Source organism: Mixophyes fleayi, chromosome 3 (genome assembly GCF_038048845.1).
Source record: "Mixophyes fleayi isolate aMixFle1 chromosome 3, aMixFle1.hap1, whole genome shotgun sequence".
In the NCBI taxonomy this organism is placed as follows: domain Eukaryota; kingdom Metazoa; phylum Chordata; class Amphibia; order Anura; family Limnodynastidae; genus Mixophyes; species Mixophyes fleayi.
In genome coordinates, this window is record NC_134404.1 from 1,248,045 (window position 1) to 1,263,238 (window position 15,194).

Sequence of the window (15,194 nt, forward strand, 5' to 3'; positions counted from 1 at the left end):
AAAGACCGTGGGAAATGTCTATCTCTGTCGTTTACCTGGCTAAGGAGTACTGTGCACAGCATGCACCCCAAATCCTCTCACTCTGTCACACAGACCCCCATTCTCTGCATAGAAATGTTACCCCCCCACTAAATGGGCACAGGACTTCAGATTGTGACATATCTCTCTCTCTCTCTCTATATATATATATATATATATATAAATATATATATATATATATACATATTCATCATCATTCTCTCTCTTTATATATATATATATATGTGTATACCACGACACAAGTGTGGACCCCATTTCTCTGAGGGCACCCACATGTTCCTACCCTTGCCTTCACCCCACATGCGTTAACCCCCATTTGTCTAAATGCACCCCACATGAGTGTTCCCCCTCGTTTCTCTGAATGAAGTATATGCCCCAATTCTCATGCTCACACCCTCTCTATATGTACCCAATACTCATCTGGACCCATTTAATGGTGACAGTATTTCAGTTACACACAGAATTTAGGTACCAGACCACCTTCATAGCTCAGTTACCAGGAGTAGTTCCAAGTATACACATTTCAGGCACCTGGTAATGCTCAGGACCACAGCACATTCCAGATACTCACAGACACAAAGAAACGTAACGAGTAACGGTGAAAGTTCCAGACTGACTGCGCTCAGGTCCTATCCAGGTGGACACTATACACTTATAGACTCATTTCCATCTAGTCAGACTTATCACTGGTTACCACAGACAGCACAAGAACGTAAAATAAAGGCACTGATAACATATTAACACTAAAGCAGCAATTAGCTAGGGACACATTGCTTGGTATTTTTGGCCTCCATAGTGACCTTAGTGTGGTCCTATGATAATGACATGAATGGTGCATCTGATGTATTGTCAGTATAATTTCTAAGTAAAGGTTATATCAAACTTGTTGTCCTTCTAAATGTTTACACAAGTTCAACACTGAGAAAAGACAATGCTCCACAATTATCTTCCCAATCATCTCATAATGACGCCTGTCCTCATCATACTACAACCATGAAGAACATGACACCCGTCCTCTTCATACTGTGACCCGGAGGAAAATTACACCCATCACACTATAGCCTTTTGCGGCCAGAACCCAAATTAAACCTAGAAGCTAGTTTTGTGTTCTATAATTTGAATTAATAACATATTTCTTTACTATTGTGTCCAAGTCACAAATATTATAGTTATATTAAAATATAACAATTAGAAATTAGATATTTGTACAAAATCATATTAAAATATAATGACTGCTAAGTTTATTAGTTGGTAGCACACAATATTTGTGTAGAGGACTCAGCATAAGCAGCATGGGGTCACATGATTGGATGATGACCAATAGGTTAAGAACCACTATTCTAGCCAAATGTAGTAACAGAACCGTTTAAGTTCCCAATCATTTGAATGCACCATGACAACATGGGCACATATCTCTGAACCACCTCTCCAAATCTTCTGGTTAGTTAACCAACTCCAACCGTGTTGCAGGATTCTATGTGCTGTTTTGACATAGTACTTAAGTATGACCAATGCACATGTCTTCTGGACCTTCCTGTCTTATATGGTGGAGATGGACATCTCAATGTCTTTAGGCCATCACAGGTATTAGTTACGCAGCCGGTGAGATGTCACTTGCTTGGGGTACAGTCAATGAGATGAGCCCTTGAGAAATCTCTGCAGGTGGCAGAGTTCTAGTGATATTGCTATAAGAAATCTTCAATAATTTTTCTGCATTTCATCCAACGAGCCCAGGACAAAGTGTGAAGAACTTGGGCCACGAGTGGACAACACTATACTTCAATGATGTTGACCGACGGGGTCTTCTTCTGAAAGGAAAATATAGTCAATGGAAATACAGCTGAGTTATATATAATATAAGGTGAAATAACAGACATGAATGTGACTTCTCTCCTTTTTCCCACCTATAGATGTATCTCTATGAACCATCGTCACTGTGGGGATACAGACTATATCATCTACACCACAAAACCTTGACTGGTGGGGCATACAACAATGGTCTACACTGAGATACACAGGTGCCAAAGTAACAGCCAGCCCTATTTGGGTCAGTGCAGAAGACGGTCCTCTTTGGAAGGATGGGCACACAAACACTATGCCCCCCCCCTTCCAGAGGCTATTCATGAACCCCCTTGGCTTTGTGGTCTGAGATACTCTGCTCCGGGGTGCAGGGAGCGATACTCTGCTCCGGGGTGCAGGGGAGCTATACTCTGCTCCGGGGTGCAGGGAACGATACTCTGCTCCGGGGTGCAGGGAGCGATACTCTGCTCTGAGGTGCAGGGAGCGATACTCTGCTCTGGGGTGCAGGGAGCGATACTCTGCTCTGGGGTGCAGGGAGTGATACTCTGCTCTGGGGTGCAGGGAGCGATACTTTGCTCTGGGGTGCAGGGGTGACTTTCTTTTCTATGATACAAGGGTGAATGACCTAGTGATGTGTACTGGTCCTGATGATCAGCAGACTGACCACTCACCTTCCGCAGTAACCCTCCCGTCTGCCGCTCTGGGGTGCTCTGTTCTGAAGATGGCTTGGCCTTTTCCTTGTTGTTGTTAGAATCGTTGTCTTTGATGATGTCATACTGGCGACAGAACAGGGCGATCACCGCTAGACCCAAGAAACAGCAACAAATGACCTGTAATGATCTAAGACCTGTACTTCACACTCCAATGTTTTATCAATGTCAGTGTATGAATGGATTTACTATGGGTCGGTTGTGACGATGAAGTAGTATATCTATTGACTGATTGTCATACAAGAATTCAACAGAAAATAACAATGTGAATATTTTATGTAATTTCTAATGTAATCTCAACATGTGATTTGCTAAATAACATGAGTTTGAACCTATGCAAGTGTCAATAATCTTTTGAAATTATCCAGAGATATATTAGCAGCTCTGAGGAGTTTTTTTTGGTATGCAGAGGATATGGACCTGACCAGCCAAGCTGAACGGGCAACGGTGAAAAATCAGGTCCTGTGAGCATCTCAGGACATCCCAAGATCACTTTGAAAGCCCTGTGACATCTGGGAGATCAATCTGTCCTTATTGACAGCTAAACTCCAAAGGTGGGGGGTGAGGGCTATGTGGAGAAAGGTTTAAAATCTTCTGCCTTAGACAACAATGTGTGCATTTTCATGAGGGGGCTATCAAGACTGAAATGTTCTATTTTTCTCAATTGTGTTCCCTCACACATCAGGTCTTAACTAGTAGGTAGTGACTCTCGTTTTATTTCCATATTTATTTTCAAAAACTTATTTGTGCAACATATTGTATGTCTTGTTATTAATTTTTTGTAACTAAGCCTTGGAAGCATTTTTCAGATTAAATAAATGTAATCTAGTGTGTTCTCCGTGATTCTTTGTGAATTTACGAAGCCCAAGGAGGCTCGTGCTACCTGTGTATGTGATTTAAGTGTGAAACATTAATAAGTGGTTCTGGTGAATATATGGACACCATAATAAATCGTTCATGGCAGCAGAAAAGGTGTATTCATTGCTAAGTGACTAAGGTGACACCAGTCACAACCAGCTGTTCAGATTGCTCTATCTGGGACAGGCTGGGTGTTCGTGACATCGGTGTCTAGATGTCTGTTTATTAGGAGGAGGGGAGAGGTCAGTGTGTCCTGATGTCTGTGTATTAAGAGGAGGGAGAGGTCAATGTGTCCTGATGTCTGTCTATTAGGATGAGGGAGAGATCAATGTGTCCTGATGTCTGTGTATTAGGAGGAGGGAGAGGTCAGTGTTTCCTGATGTCTGTGTATTAGGAGGGGAGAGGTCAGTGTGTCCTGATGTCTGTGTATTAGGAGGAGGGGAGAGGTCAGTGTGTCCTGATGTCTGTGTATTAGGAGGAGGGAGAGGTCAGTGTTTCCTGATGTCTGTGTATTAGGAGGGGAGAGGTCAGTGTGTCCTGATGTCTGTGTATTAGGAGGAGGGGAGAGGTCAGTGTGTCCTGATGTCTGTGTATTAGGAGGGGAGAGGTCAGTGTGTCCTGATGTCTGTGTATTAGGAGGACGGAGAGGTCAATGTGTCCTGATGTCTGTATATTTGGAGGAGGGGAGAGGTCAGTGTGTCCTGATGTCTGTGTATTAGGAGCAGGGCCGCCGAGAGGGGGGGGGAGCGGGTACTAATTACCCGGGCCCGGCATGTCAGGGGGCCCGGCCCGGGCCCTTGCGCTGCTGATTTTTTTTAATTTTCAAATATTTTTTTTCAAAACGTTTTTTTTCCTTTTCTTTTTTTTTTTTTTTTTTTTTTTGGCAGGGGGGGGGGGGGCTCGGTCGTTGGTGGGGGGAGCAGGCTAGTTTAAAAAAAAAACAAAACATACTCACCTGATCGCGGAGCCGGCATCCCTCCTCTCTGCTGCTCTGTGCTCTATTCAGACTGTCTGAATGCTGGGTGTGATGTCATCATGTCATGCCCAGCATTCAGTCAGTCTGGAGCAATGGAGCACAGAGCAGCAGAGAAGACCAAGAGAGGAGAAAAGGTAAGTGAAGGGAGGAAAACGAGGGGGGCACAAAGGGGTTAAAAAACGGGGGGGCAGCATGACAGAGGGGTTAAAAAATAAGGGGGAGCACAGAGGGGTTAAAAAACGGGAAAGCAGCATGTCAAAGGGGTTAAAAACGGGAAAGCAGCATGTCAAAGGGGTTAAAAACGGGGAAGCAGCATGTCAGAGGGGTTAAAAACGGGGAAGCAGCATGTCAGAGGGGTTAAAAAATGAGGGGGAGCACAGAGGGGTTAAAAAATGGGAAAGCAGCATGTCAGAGGGGTTAAAAATTGAGGGGGAGCACAGAGGGGTTAAAAAATGGGAAAGCAGCATGTCAGAGGGGTTAAAAACGGGGGGGGGGGGCAGCATGACAGAGGGGGTGAAAAAATGAGAGGGGCACAGATGGGTTAAAAAACGGGGCAGTATGGCACAGTGGGGTTAATAAACAGGGGTCAGCATGGCACAGTGGGGTTAAAAAATGGTGGGCAGCATGGCACAGTGGGGTTACAAAGGGGGGGGGGCATGGCACAGTGGGATTGAAAAAGGGGGGGAGCAGCATAGTATAGTCTGATGAAGGGGAGCCAGATGAAGGGGGCAAAAACAGCATGGAGGGCACAGTGTGATCATAAGGCATGGCGATGATGAAGGGGCACATTATTGTAATATTGGAGCTGGAGGAAGGCCTAATTATTAATCGTGGATGGTATTGATTTAACGCCAGGGTTGTTTGGAATTATCTAAATGTAGCTATTTTTTTCCAAATAGGGCCCCCAGCATTCCAGGATCCAGACAAGCCGCAACTAAAGAAACCAGCAGCCACAGGTGGAGAAAGTGAGAAGAACAGGTAGGAGAGAGCAGGACAGTATGTGAAATGTTGTGATTCTAGTAGGGACAATACCAATTTTTGGTGAATGTTGTGCCCAATGTAAGGTGTAGGCCAAGACTGAACTGTTTGTGTACACACTGCATTGTTTGTATACTACACTGTGGTGGTAGATGTCCTGAAAGTCAGGAGTGCTTGAACATATGTGACGCTCCGGCGAATTGAGAGCCTAGTGGTTTTTATGTTAGCCACGCCCCAATGGCACATTTGCCACGCCCCAAAATGCATGACCACACCTCCCAAAATTTTTGCACCGCCGTTTGGCTAGCTACGCCCCTGAATGCATGACCATACACCTAATTTTTTTGGCGCCGCCGTAAGGCGGCGCAAAAAATTTTTGGGGCTTATTTGACTATGAGGGGGGGCCCCATGAATTTGTTGTACCCGGGCCCTGAATTCTTCTTGGCAGCCCTGATTAGGAGGGGAGAGGTCAGTGTGTCCTGATGTCTGTATATTTGGAGGAGGGGAGAGGTCAGTGTGTCCTGATGTCTGTGTATTAGGAGGAGGGAAGAGGTCAGTGTGTCCTGATGTCTGTATTAGGAGGACGGAGAGGTCAATGTGTCCTGATGTCTGTGTATTAGGAGGAGGGGAGAGATCACTGTGTCCTGATGTCTGTGTATTAGGAGGAGGGGAGAGGTCAGTGTGTCCCGATGTCTGTGTATTACGAGGGAGAGGTCAGTGTGTCCTGATGTCTGTGTATTAGGAGGAGGGGAGAGGTCAGTGTGTCCTGATGTCTGTGTATTAGGAGGAGGGGAGAGGTCAGTGTGTCCTGATGTCTGTGTATTTGGAGGAGGGGAGAGGTCAGTGTGTCCTGATGTCTGTGTATTAGGAGGAGGGGAGAGGATGGCGGATCACCTCCTGGAAAGCTGTCAGGAGTTTACCCAGGTGAAATAGTCATTTTTAGTGAGGCTTGGGAGGAATATCTGGATCATGTTTTCCAAATCCAAAGGCGAAAATAACAGACAGTGTTGACCATTCAACTGGACATATGTCAAATGGGGATGGCTGATGTGCTGTATGTGGGGCATAGCATTGGAGAGGGCCAAATTCGACCCGAGCTGGCCAAGGTAATCTTATTGTGACCAAACCCTGCAATCAGAAGCAGGTCAGGGTTATCTTTGGGACAACCAGTTATTACTGCAAATTTGTGTCCAAATGCAGGTCCTTAGGCAAACCCCTAACTGACTTAAACATTGAGTAGCAGGCAAGACAGACGTGGTCCCCCTCACACAACTGAAGGCCCCTGTATTAGCTGCCCCCATCTTCTGATGGAGGTTCTTGTCCTATGGCAGTCAAGAAACAATCCCCGGGCCAGGCGGGCACAGATCTGGAGGGCCCTGTTCCTCCTGGGTTGACAGCTGATGAGCATTCCCATGATCCTGTCATATCAGGTGTTTGTATATTAGGAGAAGGGGACAGGACCTTTGTCTGTATATTAGGAGGAGGGGACAGGTCCAGTGTCAAATTATTAGCAGGAGGGGAGATATCTGATGTCCGTACAACAGCATATAATGTGCAGTATATGATGTAGACCTCACTCACCTGCCCACATCAGTAGAACAGCGACAATAATTATGATCTCTCCGGTCTCCAACTGCCGTTCCTTGTCTACTCCTTGTACGGTGATGTCCCCTGTACAGGCACAGACATTACTGTTATATATACTGTGAGTATAAATTGGGTGAGGCAATATTCTTAGGGTAGCAGCGTGGGCAGTGGGCTAAGGAAAGCAGTGTGGGCAGTGGGCTAGGGAATGTAGTATATACAGTGGGCTAGGGGAAGCAGCGTGGGCAGTGGACTAAGGAAAGCAGTGTGGGCAGTGGGCTAGGGAATGTAGTATATACAGTGGGCTAGGGAATGTAGTATATACAGTGGGCTAGGGGAAGCAGCGTGGGCAGTGGGCTAAGGAAAGCAGTGTGGGCAGTGGGCTAGGGAATGTAGTATGTACAGTGGGCTAGGGGAAGCAATGGGGGTGGTTGAGAAAAAGAAAGCAGTGTTTGCAGTGGGTTAGTGAATGACAGTGGGCTAGGGGAAGCAGTGTGGACAGTGGGTTAGTGAATGACAATGGGCTAGGTGAAGTAATGGGTCAGTGGGCTAGTGGAAGCACTATGAGCAGGGGGCTAGGGGAAATAGTGCACACAGTGGGCAATGGAAAGCTCTATGGACAGCAGTGTGGCCAGTGGCTTAGGGTAAGTAATGGGTTAGTGGGCTAGTGGAAGTAGTATCAGCAGTGGGCTAGGGGAAATAGAGCATGCAGTGGACCGTGGAAAGCTCTATGGACAGCAGTGTTGACAGTGGGCTAGGGGAAGCAGTGTGGGCAATGAGCTAGGGAGGAACAGTGTGGGCACACTGTAAGGATAAGTAGTGCAGAGAGCAGAGAAGGGGAAGCAGTATGTTTTGTAAGGTAGGAGGGCTAGGTGGGCCGCAGTGGTAGGATGTGGTGAGAGTAGGGTTTCGGGCATCACAAATAAAAACTACTCTTGCTTTAAATCCATCTCTCGGACATTGTCCACCTGTCTACACAATGATAGTGTCGGCATTTAGTCTGCCGACATTTTCCCGTTGGCACGTTAAATGTCGCAGTAATGATCCCCACCAGTAATATTGATCATGCACAGCTGTATGATGATTTATTTTTATATATTATGTTTATTTGTTCTGAAATGCCATAGATATCGCTGTGGCGAGAACAGGGTGCCAGTCATAATGAGAATGCAGGTTTAGCCCACTGAGATACCCTCTCAACCCTATTGAAGGTACATTGTCTGTAGGGTTTAATTTGTAATGTCTGTTCTTGAGGACTATACCTTTTAGACTTCTTAATTGTCATCAGGTGGGGACCTTTGTGTTCCTGCTGCATACATTACTTTTCCCCTATAAATTTGGCCACACTTAGCACCCAGAACCCAGAAGGGTGATGATAGGCATGTGTCCCAGTCTGTAACAGAACTATAGTCACCCTGGGCACAACCTCTTCAGTGAGAAGCACAGCCTGCACCAAAATTGCATTAAGCTTTGAGTCAAGCCACTACCGCTAGCCATGTAAGGTTTCCAGGAGCCCAGCTAGCGTATGGAGGATGTGCTGGTCATCCAGAGAGCGATACTCCTCTGCAGCAGTCTAAGGATTAATTCATGGAGCAGTGCTTGGCTGGACCCATTCCCCAGTTTTATTCTTCTTTTCAGGACATCCCAGACAACATGGAGCAGCCACAGCAGGGGGACAAAAGACAGACAACTCAGGACAGCTGCTACTGCCCCATGATCCAAGAACCACCAATCAGAGCCAGGATCTTGCTCTGACAAATAAAGGCTTCCAATTGGGAAGCCAAGAAGCATAAGCCCACCCTGGAGGCTGGAAATCAGAATTGCATAAGCACTGCTACTGGGGAACCAGCTCCCTTTCTTGTGGGTCATGTGCTAAATGTCAGGACTGAGGTTGGGGTACGACTCATGCGATACTGATGGAATATTGGAGTGCGGTAGAAGGACAGCAAGGATCGGCAAGCCTTTGCCTTTATCTCTGTAGGTCTTATGGATCTGTGACAGTGAAGTAGGATCACTGTCTCGCCAGCAGTCTCAGGGACGAGCCACCGCCACAGCATAATTATAAGTCTGGATACCCAGGGGTGGCCACTGATGGACCTTTTTCACTGTCAATATTAATATTTATTACCTTTGATTACTAAATTTACTCTTTACATTGAATGGATATTTACCTGGGAGCGCTACCAAGGGGCTGGTGATTGGCACAAGCTAGGACAGTAAGCGCTAACCTGAGGCAGGAGTTATAGGCAACTACCATTATTATCTTGGCCAGGACAAAATAGTCACACGGTTTCCCAGTGATGTGACAACCACTAGGTCCTCCTAGTGCTATTTTCACCATGGGTTTTCAGGGCACCCACTCACCAAGAGGCACCCTGAAAGGTTGCACAGATGGGCACAGGTGGGCCTAAAGACTTTGCTGAACTACCTCGCAGGGTACAGGAAATAATGGGGTGTGCAGGAATCTGTGTAGGTTTCATGGGTACAGGAAGTGGTGTAGGTGATAGGGTACAGGTAGTGGTGTAGGTGATAGGGTACAGGTAGCGTTGTAGGTGGCAGGGTACAGGTAGCGTTGTAGGTGGCAGGGTACAGGAAGTGGTATGAGTGACAAGGTACAGGAAGTGGTATAAATGACAGGGTAAAGGTAGCGGTGTAGGTGACAGGGTACAGGAAGTGGTATAAGTGACAGGGTAAAGGTAGCGGTGTAGGTGGCAGGGTACAGGTAGCGTTGTAGGTGGCAGGGTACAGGAAGTGGTATGAGTGACAAGGTACAGGAAGTGGTATAAATGACAGGGTAAAGGTAGCGGTGTAGGTGACAGGGTACAGGAAGTGGTATAAGTGACAGGGTAAAGGTAGCGGTGTAGGTGGCAGGGTACAGGTAGCGTTGTAGGTGGCAGGGTACAGGAAGTGGTATGAGTGACAAGGTACAGGAAGTGGTATAAATGACAGGGTAAAGGTAGCGGTGTAGGTGGCAGGGTACAGGTAGTGTTGTAGGTGGCAGGGTACAGGTAGCAGTATAAGTGACAGGGTACAGGAAGTGGCATGAGTGACAGGGTACAGTTAGCGGTATAAGTGACAGGGTACAAGTAGCGGTGTAGGTGACAGGGTACAATTAGCGATATAAGTGACACGGTACAGGAAGTGGTATAAGTGAGAAGGTACAGGAAGCGGTATAAGTGACAGGGAACAGGTAGCGGTGTAGGTGACAGGGTAAAGGTAGCGGTGTAGGTGACAATGTACAGGTAGTGGTATAAGTGACAGGGTACAGGTAGCGGTGTAGGTCACAGGGTACAGGTAGCGGTGTAGGTGACAATGTACAGGTAGTGGTATAAGTGACAGGGTACAGGTAGCGGTGTAGGTGACAGGGTAAAGGTAGCGGTGTAGGTGACAATGTACAGGTAGTGGTATAAGTGACAGGGTACAGGTATTGGTGTAGGTCACAGGGTACAGGTAGCGGTGTAGGTGACAATGTACAGGTAGTGGTATAAGTGACAGGGTACAGGTAGCGGTGTAGGTGACAGGGTAAAGGTAGCGGTGTAGGTGACAATGTACAGGTAGTGATATAAGTGACAGGGTAGCGGTAGCGGTGTAGGTGACAGGGTAAAGGTAGCGGTGTAGGTGATAGGGTAAAGGTAGCAGTGTAGGTGACAATGTACAGGTAGCGGTATAAGTGACAGGGTACAGGTATCGGTGTAGGTAACAGGGTACAGGTAGCGGTGTAGGTGACAGGGTAAAGGTAGCGGTGTAGGTGACAATGTACAGTTAGTAGTATAAGTGACAGGGTACAGGTAGCGGTGTAGGTGGCAGAGTACAGGTAGCGGTGTAGGTGACAATGTACAGGTAGTGATATAAGTGACAGGGTAGCGGTGTAGGTGACAGGGTAAAGATAGAGGTGTAGGTGACAGGGTACAGGTAGTGGTGTAGGTGACAATGTACAGGTAGTGATATAAGTGACAGGATACTGGTAGCGGTGTAGGTGACAGGGTAAAGGTAGCGGTGTAGGTGACAATGTACAGTTAGTAGTATAAGTGACAGGGTACAGGAAGTGGTATAAGTTAAAGGATACAGGCAGCGGTATAAGTAACAGGGTACAGGAAGTGGTATAAGTGACAGGGTACAGGTAGCGATGTAGGTGACAGGGTAAAGGTAGCGGTATAAGTGACAGGGTACAGGTAGCGGTATAAGTGACAGGGTAAAGGTAGTGGTATAAGTGACAGGGTACAAGTAGTGGTGTAGGTGACGGGGAACAGGTAGCGGTATAAGTGACAGGGTACATGTAGCGGTATAAGTGACAGGGTACAGGTAGCTGTGTAGGTGGCAGGGTACAGGTAGCGTTGTAGGTGACAGGGTAAAGGTAGCGATATAAGTGACAGGGTACAGGTAGCGGTATAAGTGACAGGGTACAGGTAGCGGTGTAGGTGACAGAGTACAGGTAGCGGTATAAGTGACAGGGTACAAGTAGCGGTATAAGTGACAGGGTACAAGTAGCGGTGTAGGTGACGGGGAACAGGTAGCGGTATAAGTGTCAGGGTACAGGTAGCGGTATAAGTGACAGGGTACAGGTAGCTGTGTAGGTTGCAGAGTACAGGTAGCGTTGTAGGTGACAATGTACAGGTAGTAGTATAAGAGACAGGGTACAGGTAGCGGTGTAGGTGACAGGGTAAAGGTAGCGGTGTAGGTAATAGGGTACAGGTAGCAGTGTAGGTGACAATCGACAGGTAGTAATATAAGTGACAGGGTACAGGAATTGTAGGGGCAGTACAATATTTATCAGGCTACAGAAAGCATCATGAACATCAGACATCAGTAAACATGTACAGGCTATAAGCTGGCAGTATACAGGAACTTGTTTAGTATATATGGTACATACCTTGGTTCGAGCTGTTTGATGGCAAGCGATCCGTCTCTTTCAATGTACGGAAATGAATTCTCTTGCTTGCTTGACTTTCACTGTACAAACCGATAGACTGCACCTGTATGATGTAGTCCGTGTCCTCCTCTAGGTCCCACAGGACACAGGCTCGGTTTGTCGTGTTCACCTCTCGTATAAACCTGTGGATTTGTCCATCCTGCCTCTGAGAAGAATACGGAGATTAGGAATAAGTATCTATATAATGTAGCAGCTCTAATAGGTACGACAGACCTCGGTACTGGGCATTACCGTGAACTATTTAAGGAATTAAATGTCTCTGACTTTTCTCTTATGAAGAAAGGACTCCAAGGGACCATTAATCAACAGTAAAGCCCAGAAAACACAAAGATGTCTTTATATCACATAACCCCTGATGAGGCCACATGCTGGCTACACTGTCCTTTACATATTAATGTCGTGTTATTAGCTGAGCTTTAGACTTGTAACTCTTATATAAATACAAACTGAGGCAGATAATATGTGAAATGCGTTAGATCCATTTTAAGTTTGTCCGGAAAAGGAAGTGAGAAAATAATACGGTTGTAAAATCAGTTAATATGGCAGAAACTCCTCCGGCACATGGAAATGGGAAGACACAAAACAGACATAGAGAGTAATACATTTGGTGTATTTCAATGTAAATGAAAAAAAATGTACTGTAATAGGCTACTGAGTGTTTATATGTATAAAGCCCATTCACAGGTAAATGAACTAAACAGGAGCAGAAAGTCCCCAGTCAGTTTTAGTCAGATTGGCTGGATCAGTGCAGTCTATGAACGGGGCTCAAAGACTGACCACCCTGATCACATCAACCCCATAGGATGGGATAAGTTGCTTAAGTGGCTATTCAAATTTATGCCAATTAGTGTGTGTTCTGTGTATCAGTTCATCTAAGAGCAAAGAGTTGAGCAAATAAACATCATTATTCATAAGGGTCATGTTGTCTATTTCTGCAGTATGCCTTTACCCCTATGACCCCTATACCTGCTGTATTCCTGTGTCCTACAGATAAGGACTAACACTCTCATCCATCCACCGGCTGTCCTGTGAGACCCCTATACCTGCTGTATTCCTGTGTCCTACAGATAAGGACTAACACTGTCATCCATCCCCCGGCTGTCCTGTGAGTCCCCTATACCTGCTGTATTCCTGTGTCCTACAGATAAGGACCAACACTCTCATCCATCCCCCGGCCGTCCTGTGAGACCCCTATACCTGCTGTATTCCTGTGTCCTACAGATAAGGACTAACACTGTCATCCATCCCCCGGCTGTCCTGTGAGACCCCTATACCTGCTGTATTCCTGTGTCCTACAGATAAGGACTAACACTCTCATCCATCCCCCGGCCGTCCTGTGAGACCCCTATACCTGCTGTATTCCTGTGTCCTACAGATAAGGACCAACACTCTCATCCATCCCCCGGCCGTCCTGTGAGACCCCTATACCTGATGTATGCCTGTGTCCTACAGATAAGGACTAACACTGCCATCCATCCCCCTGCTGTCCTGTGAGACCCCTATACCTGCTGTATTCCTGTGTCCTACAGATAAGGACTAACACTCTCATCCATCCCCCATCTGTCCTGTGAGAGCCCTATACCTGCTGTATTCATGTGTCCTACAGATAAGGACTAAAACTCTCATCCATCCCCCGGCCGTCCTGTGAGACCCCTATACCTGCTGTATGCCTGTGTCCTACAGATAAGGACTAACACTCTCATCCATCCCCGGCTCTCCTGTGAGACCCCTATATCTGCTGTATTTCTGTGTCCTACAGATAAGGACTAACATTCTCATTCATCCCACAGCTGTCCTATGAGACCCCTATACCTGCTGTATTCCTGTGTCCTACAGATAAGGACTAACACTCTCACCCATCTCCCGGCTGTCCTGTGAGACTCCTATACCTGCTGTATTCTTGTGTCCTACAGATAAAGACTAACACTCTCATCCATCTCCCGGATATCTTGTGAGACCCCTATACCTGCTGTATTCTTGTGTCCTACAGATAAGGACTAACACTCTCATCCATCCCCCGGTTATCTTGTGAGACCCCTATACCTGCTGTATTCCTGTGTCCTACAGATAAGGACTAACACTCTCATCCATCTCCCGGCTGTCCTGTGAGACCCCTATACCTGCTGTATTCCTGTGACCTTCAGAGATAACACTCTGTTCAGTTTTGATGGTTAACACATTCTCTGCTGTGACTGAATCACTTATAAGTAACTTGTGGTATAATTTTTTTTTAAAGGAAATAGCACAGGGCGCTTATATATATAATTGCTAATGATAATGTTGGTAAAGGAGATATCTTTATTTCTGAGACCAGGGGAGAAAATTAGTTTTTTGTTTTAACTATGCTAGAGGCATATGTGGGGAGGGAGTCTGATAGCAGGAAATGCTAACTAAGTCTTTTGAGATGAAGTGTCAAATTCCTGCTCTAGGCGAAGGCCCAGCAGTGTGGCCTTTTGTCCAGAGTGTTAGAACCTGTTTGAACATTGTACACAGCACAAGATGATAGGAAATAACAGCAAGTTTCAGGATTTAACAGATAAGTGTAAATATTGTAAGCTTTGCATTGCATGTAAATCCATGTTTGGGTAAACAAATTGCATGTGATTCTAAAAATAGCTCAGACCTCAAGGGAGCTGGCTTACCCTGTGAGTCTGTGTCCAAATCTGTATAAAAAGCACTGTCTTGTATTGAAAATTGTTCTTCTGGTTCCATCTGACCTGATCACTGATACTTTCAATCTGTGTGACTGCAAATAAACATCACTTGCTTCAAAGACCTGCTTGGAAACTCCTCTATGCTGGGATCTACATATTAGACCCAAAATCTAATCCGTTCTTGGCTGTTTTGATGTTTGGACCCAACTTTCTGGGACCACCGGTCTGCTGCTACCCAGCAGCTCTGGCCAGTGTGATAGGCCAGGGGGGATCCATCCACAGCAACCCTGATCTATAGGAAGAGGTCAAGAGTACTCTGACTGGATCACTTATAAATAACTTCTGGTATAAATTTATTTAAAGGAAATAGCGCAGGGCGCTTATTTATATAATTGCACATGCACTTATTTTTGATATTGTGTATATTTTGGTAAGGGAAATCTTTAATTTCTGAGAGCAGGGGGGGGGGGAATTAGTTTTTTCTGTTTTAACTATTCTAGAGGAAATGACTTATTTCTGATGTATATATCTGATACAATAAGCCTTTGTTTTGAAAGCCTTTTGTATATCTTGGTGTAAGGAAATGCCTTGTTTGGGGTTTACAACTTTTCCTGGGGAATTCTTTGCTTTGTAAGAAATGTGTCTTCTGCAACTGTTAGAAGAAA

General features: G+C 45.9%; 1 protein-coding gene across 2 annotated transcripts in view; it reads right to left on the bottom strand.

Annotated features, from left to right (window-relative positions):
• Positions 1 to 223: 223 nt before the first annotated feature.
• The window catches only part of FNDC4 (fibronectin type III domain containing 4), a 30,960-nt gene continuing 15,989 nt past the window's right edge, over positions 224 to 15,194 (bottom strand). Inside the window, exons 3-6 of one of the 2 annotated variants that reach the window (XM_075201007.1) lie at positions 11,816 to 12,020; positions 6,943 to 7,032; positions 2,511 to 2,641; positions 224 to 1,844 (exon numbers count right to left, since the gene is read on the bottom strand). In XM_075201007.1, coding sequence (XP_075057108.1) covers positions 1,812 to 1,844; positions 2,511 to 2,641; positions 6,943 to 7,032; positions 11,816 to 12,020 — 459 coding nt within the window. In that variant the 3' untranslated portion in view covers positions 224 to 1,811. Of the gene's footprint in view, positions 1,848 to 2,510; positions 2,642 to 6,942; positions 7,033 to 11,815; positions 12,021 to 15,194 lie in introns of both variants that reach the window. The other variant, XM_075201006.1, reaches the window with a different exon arrangement.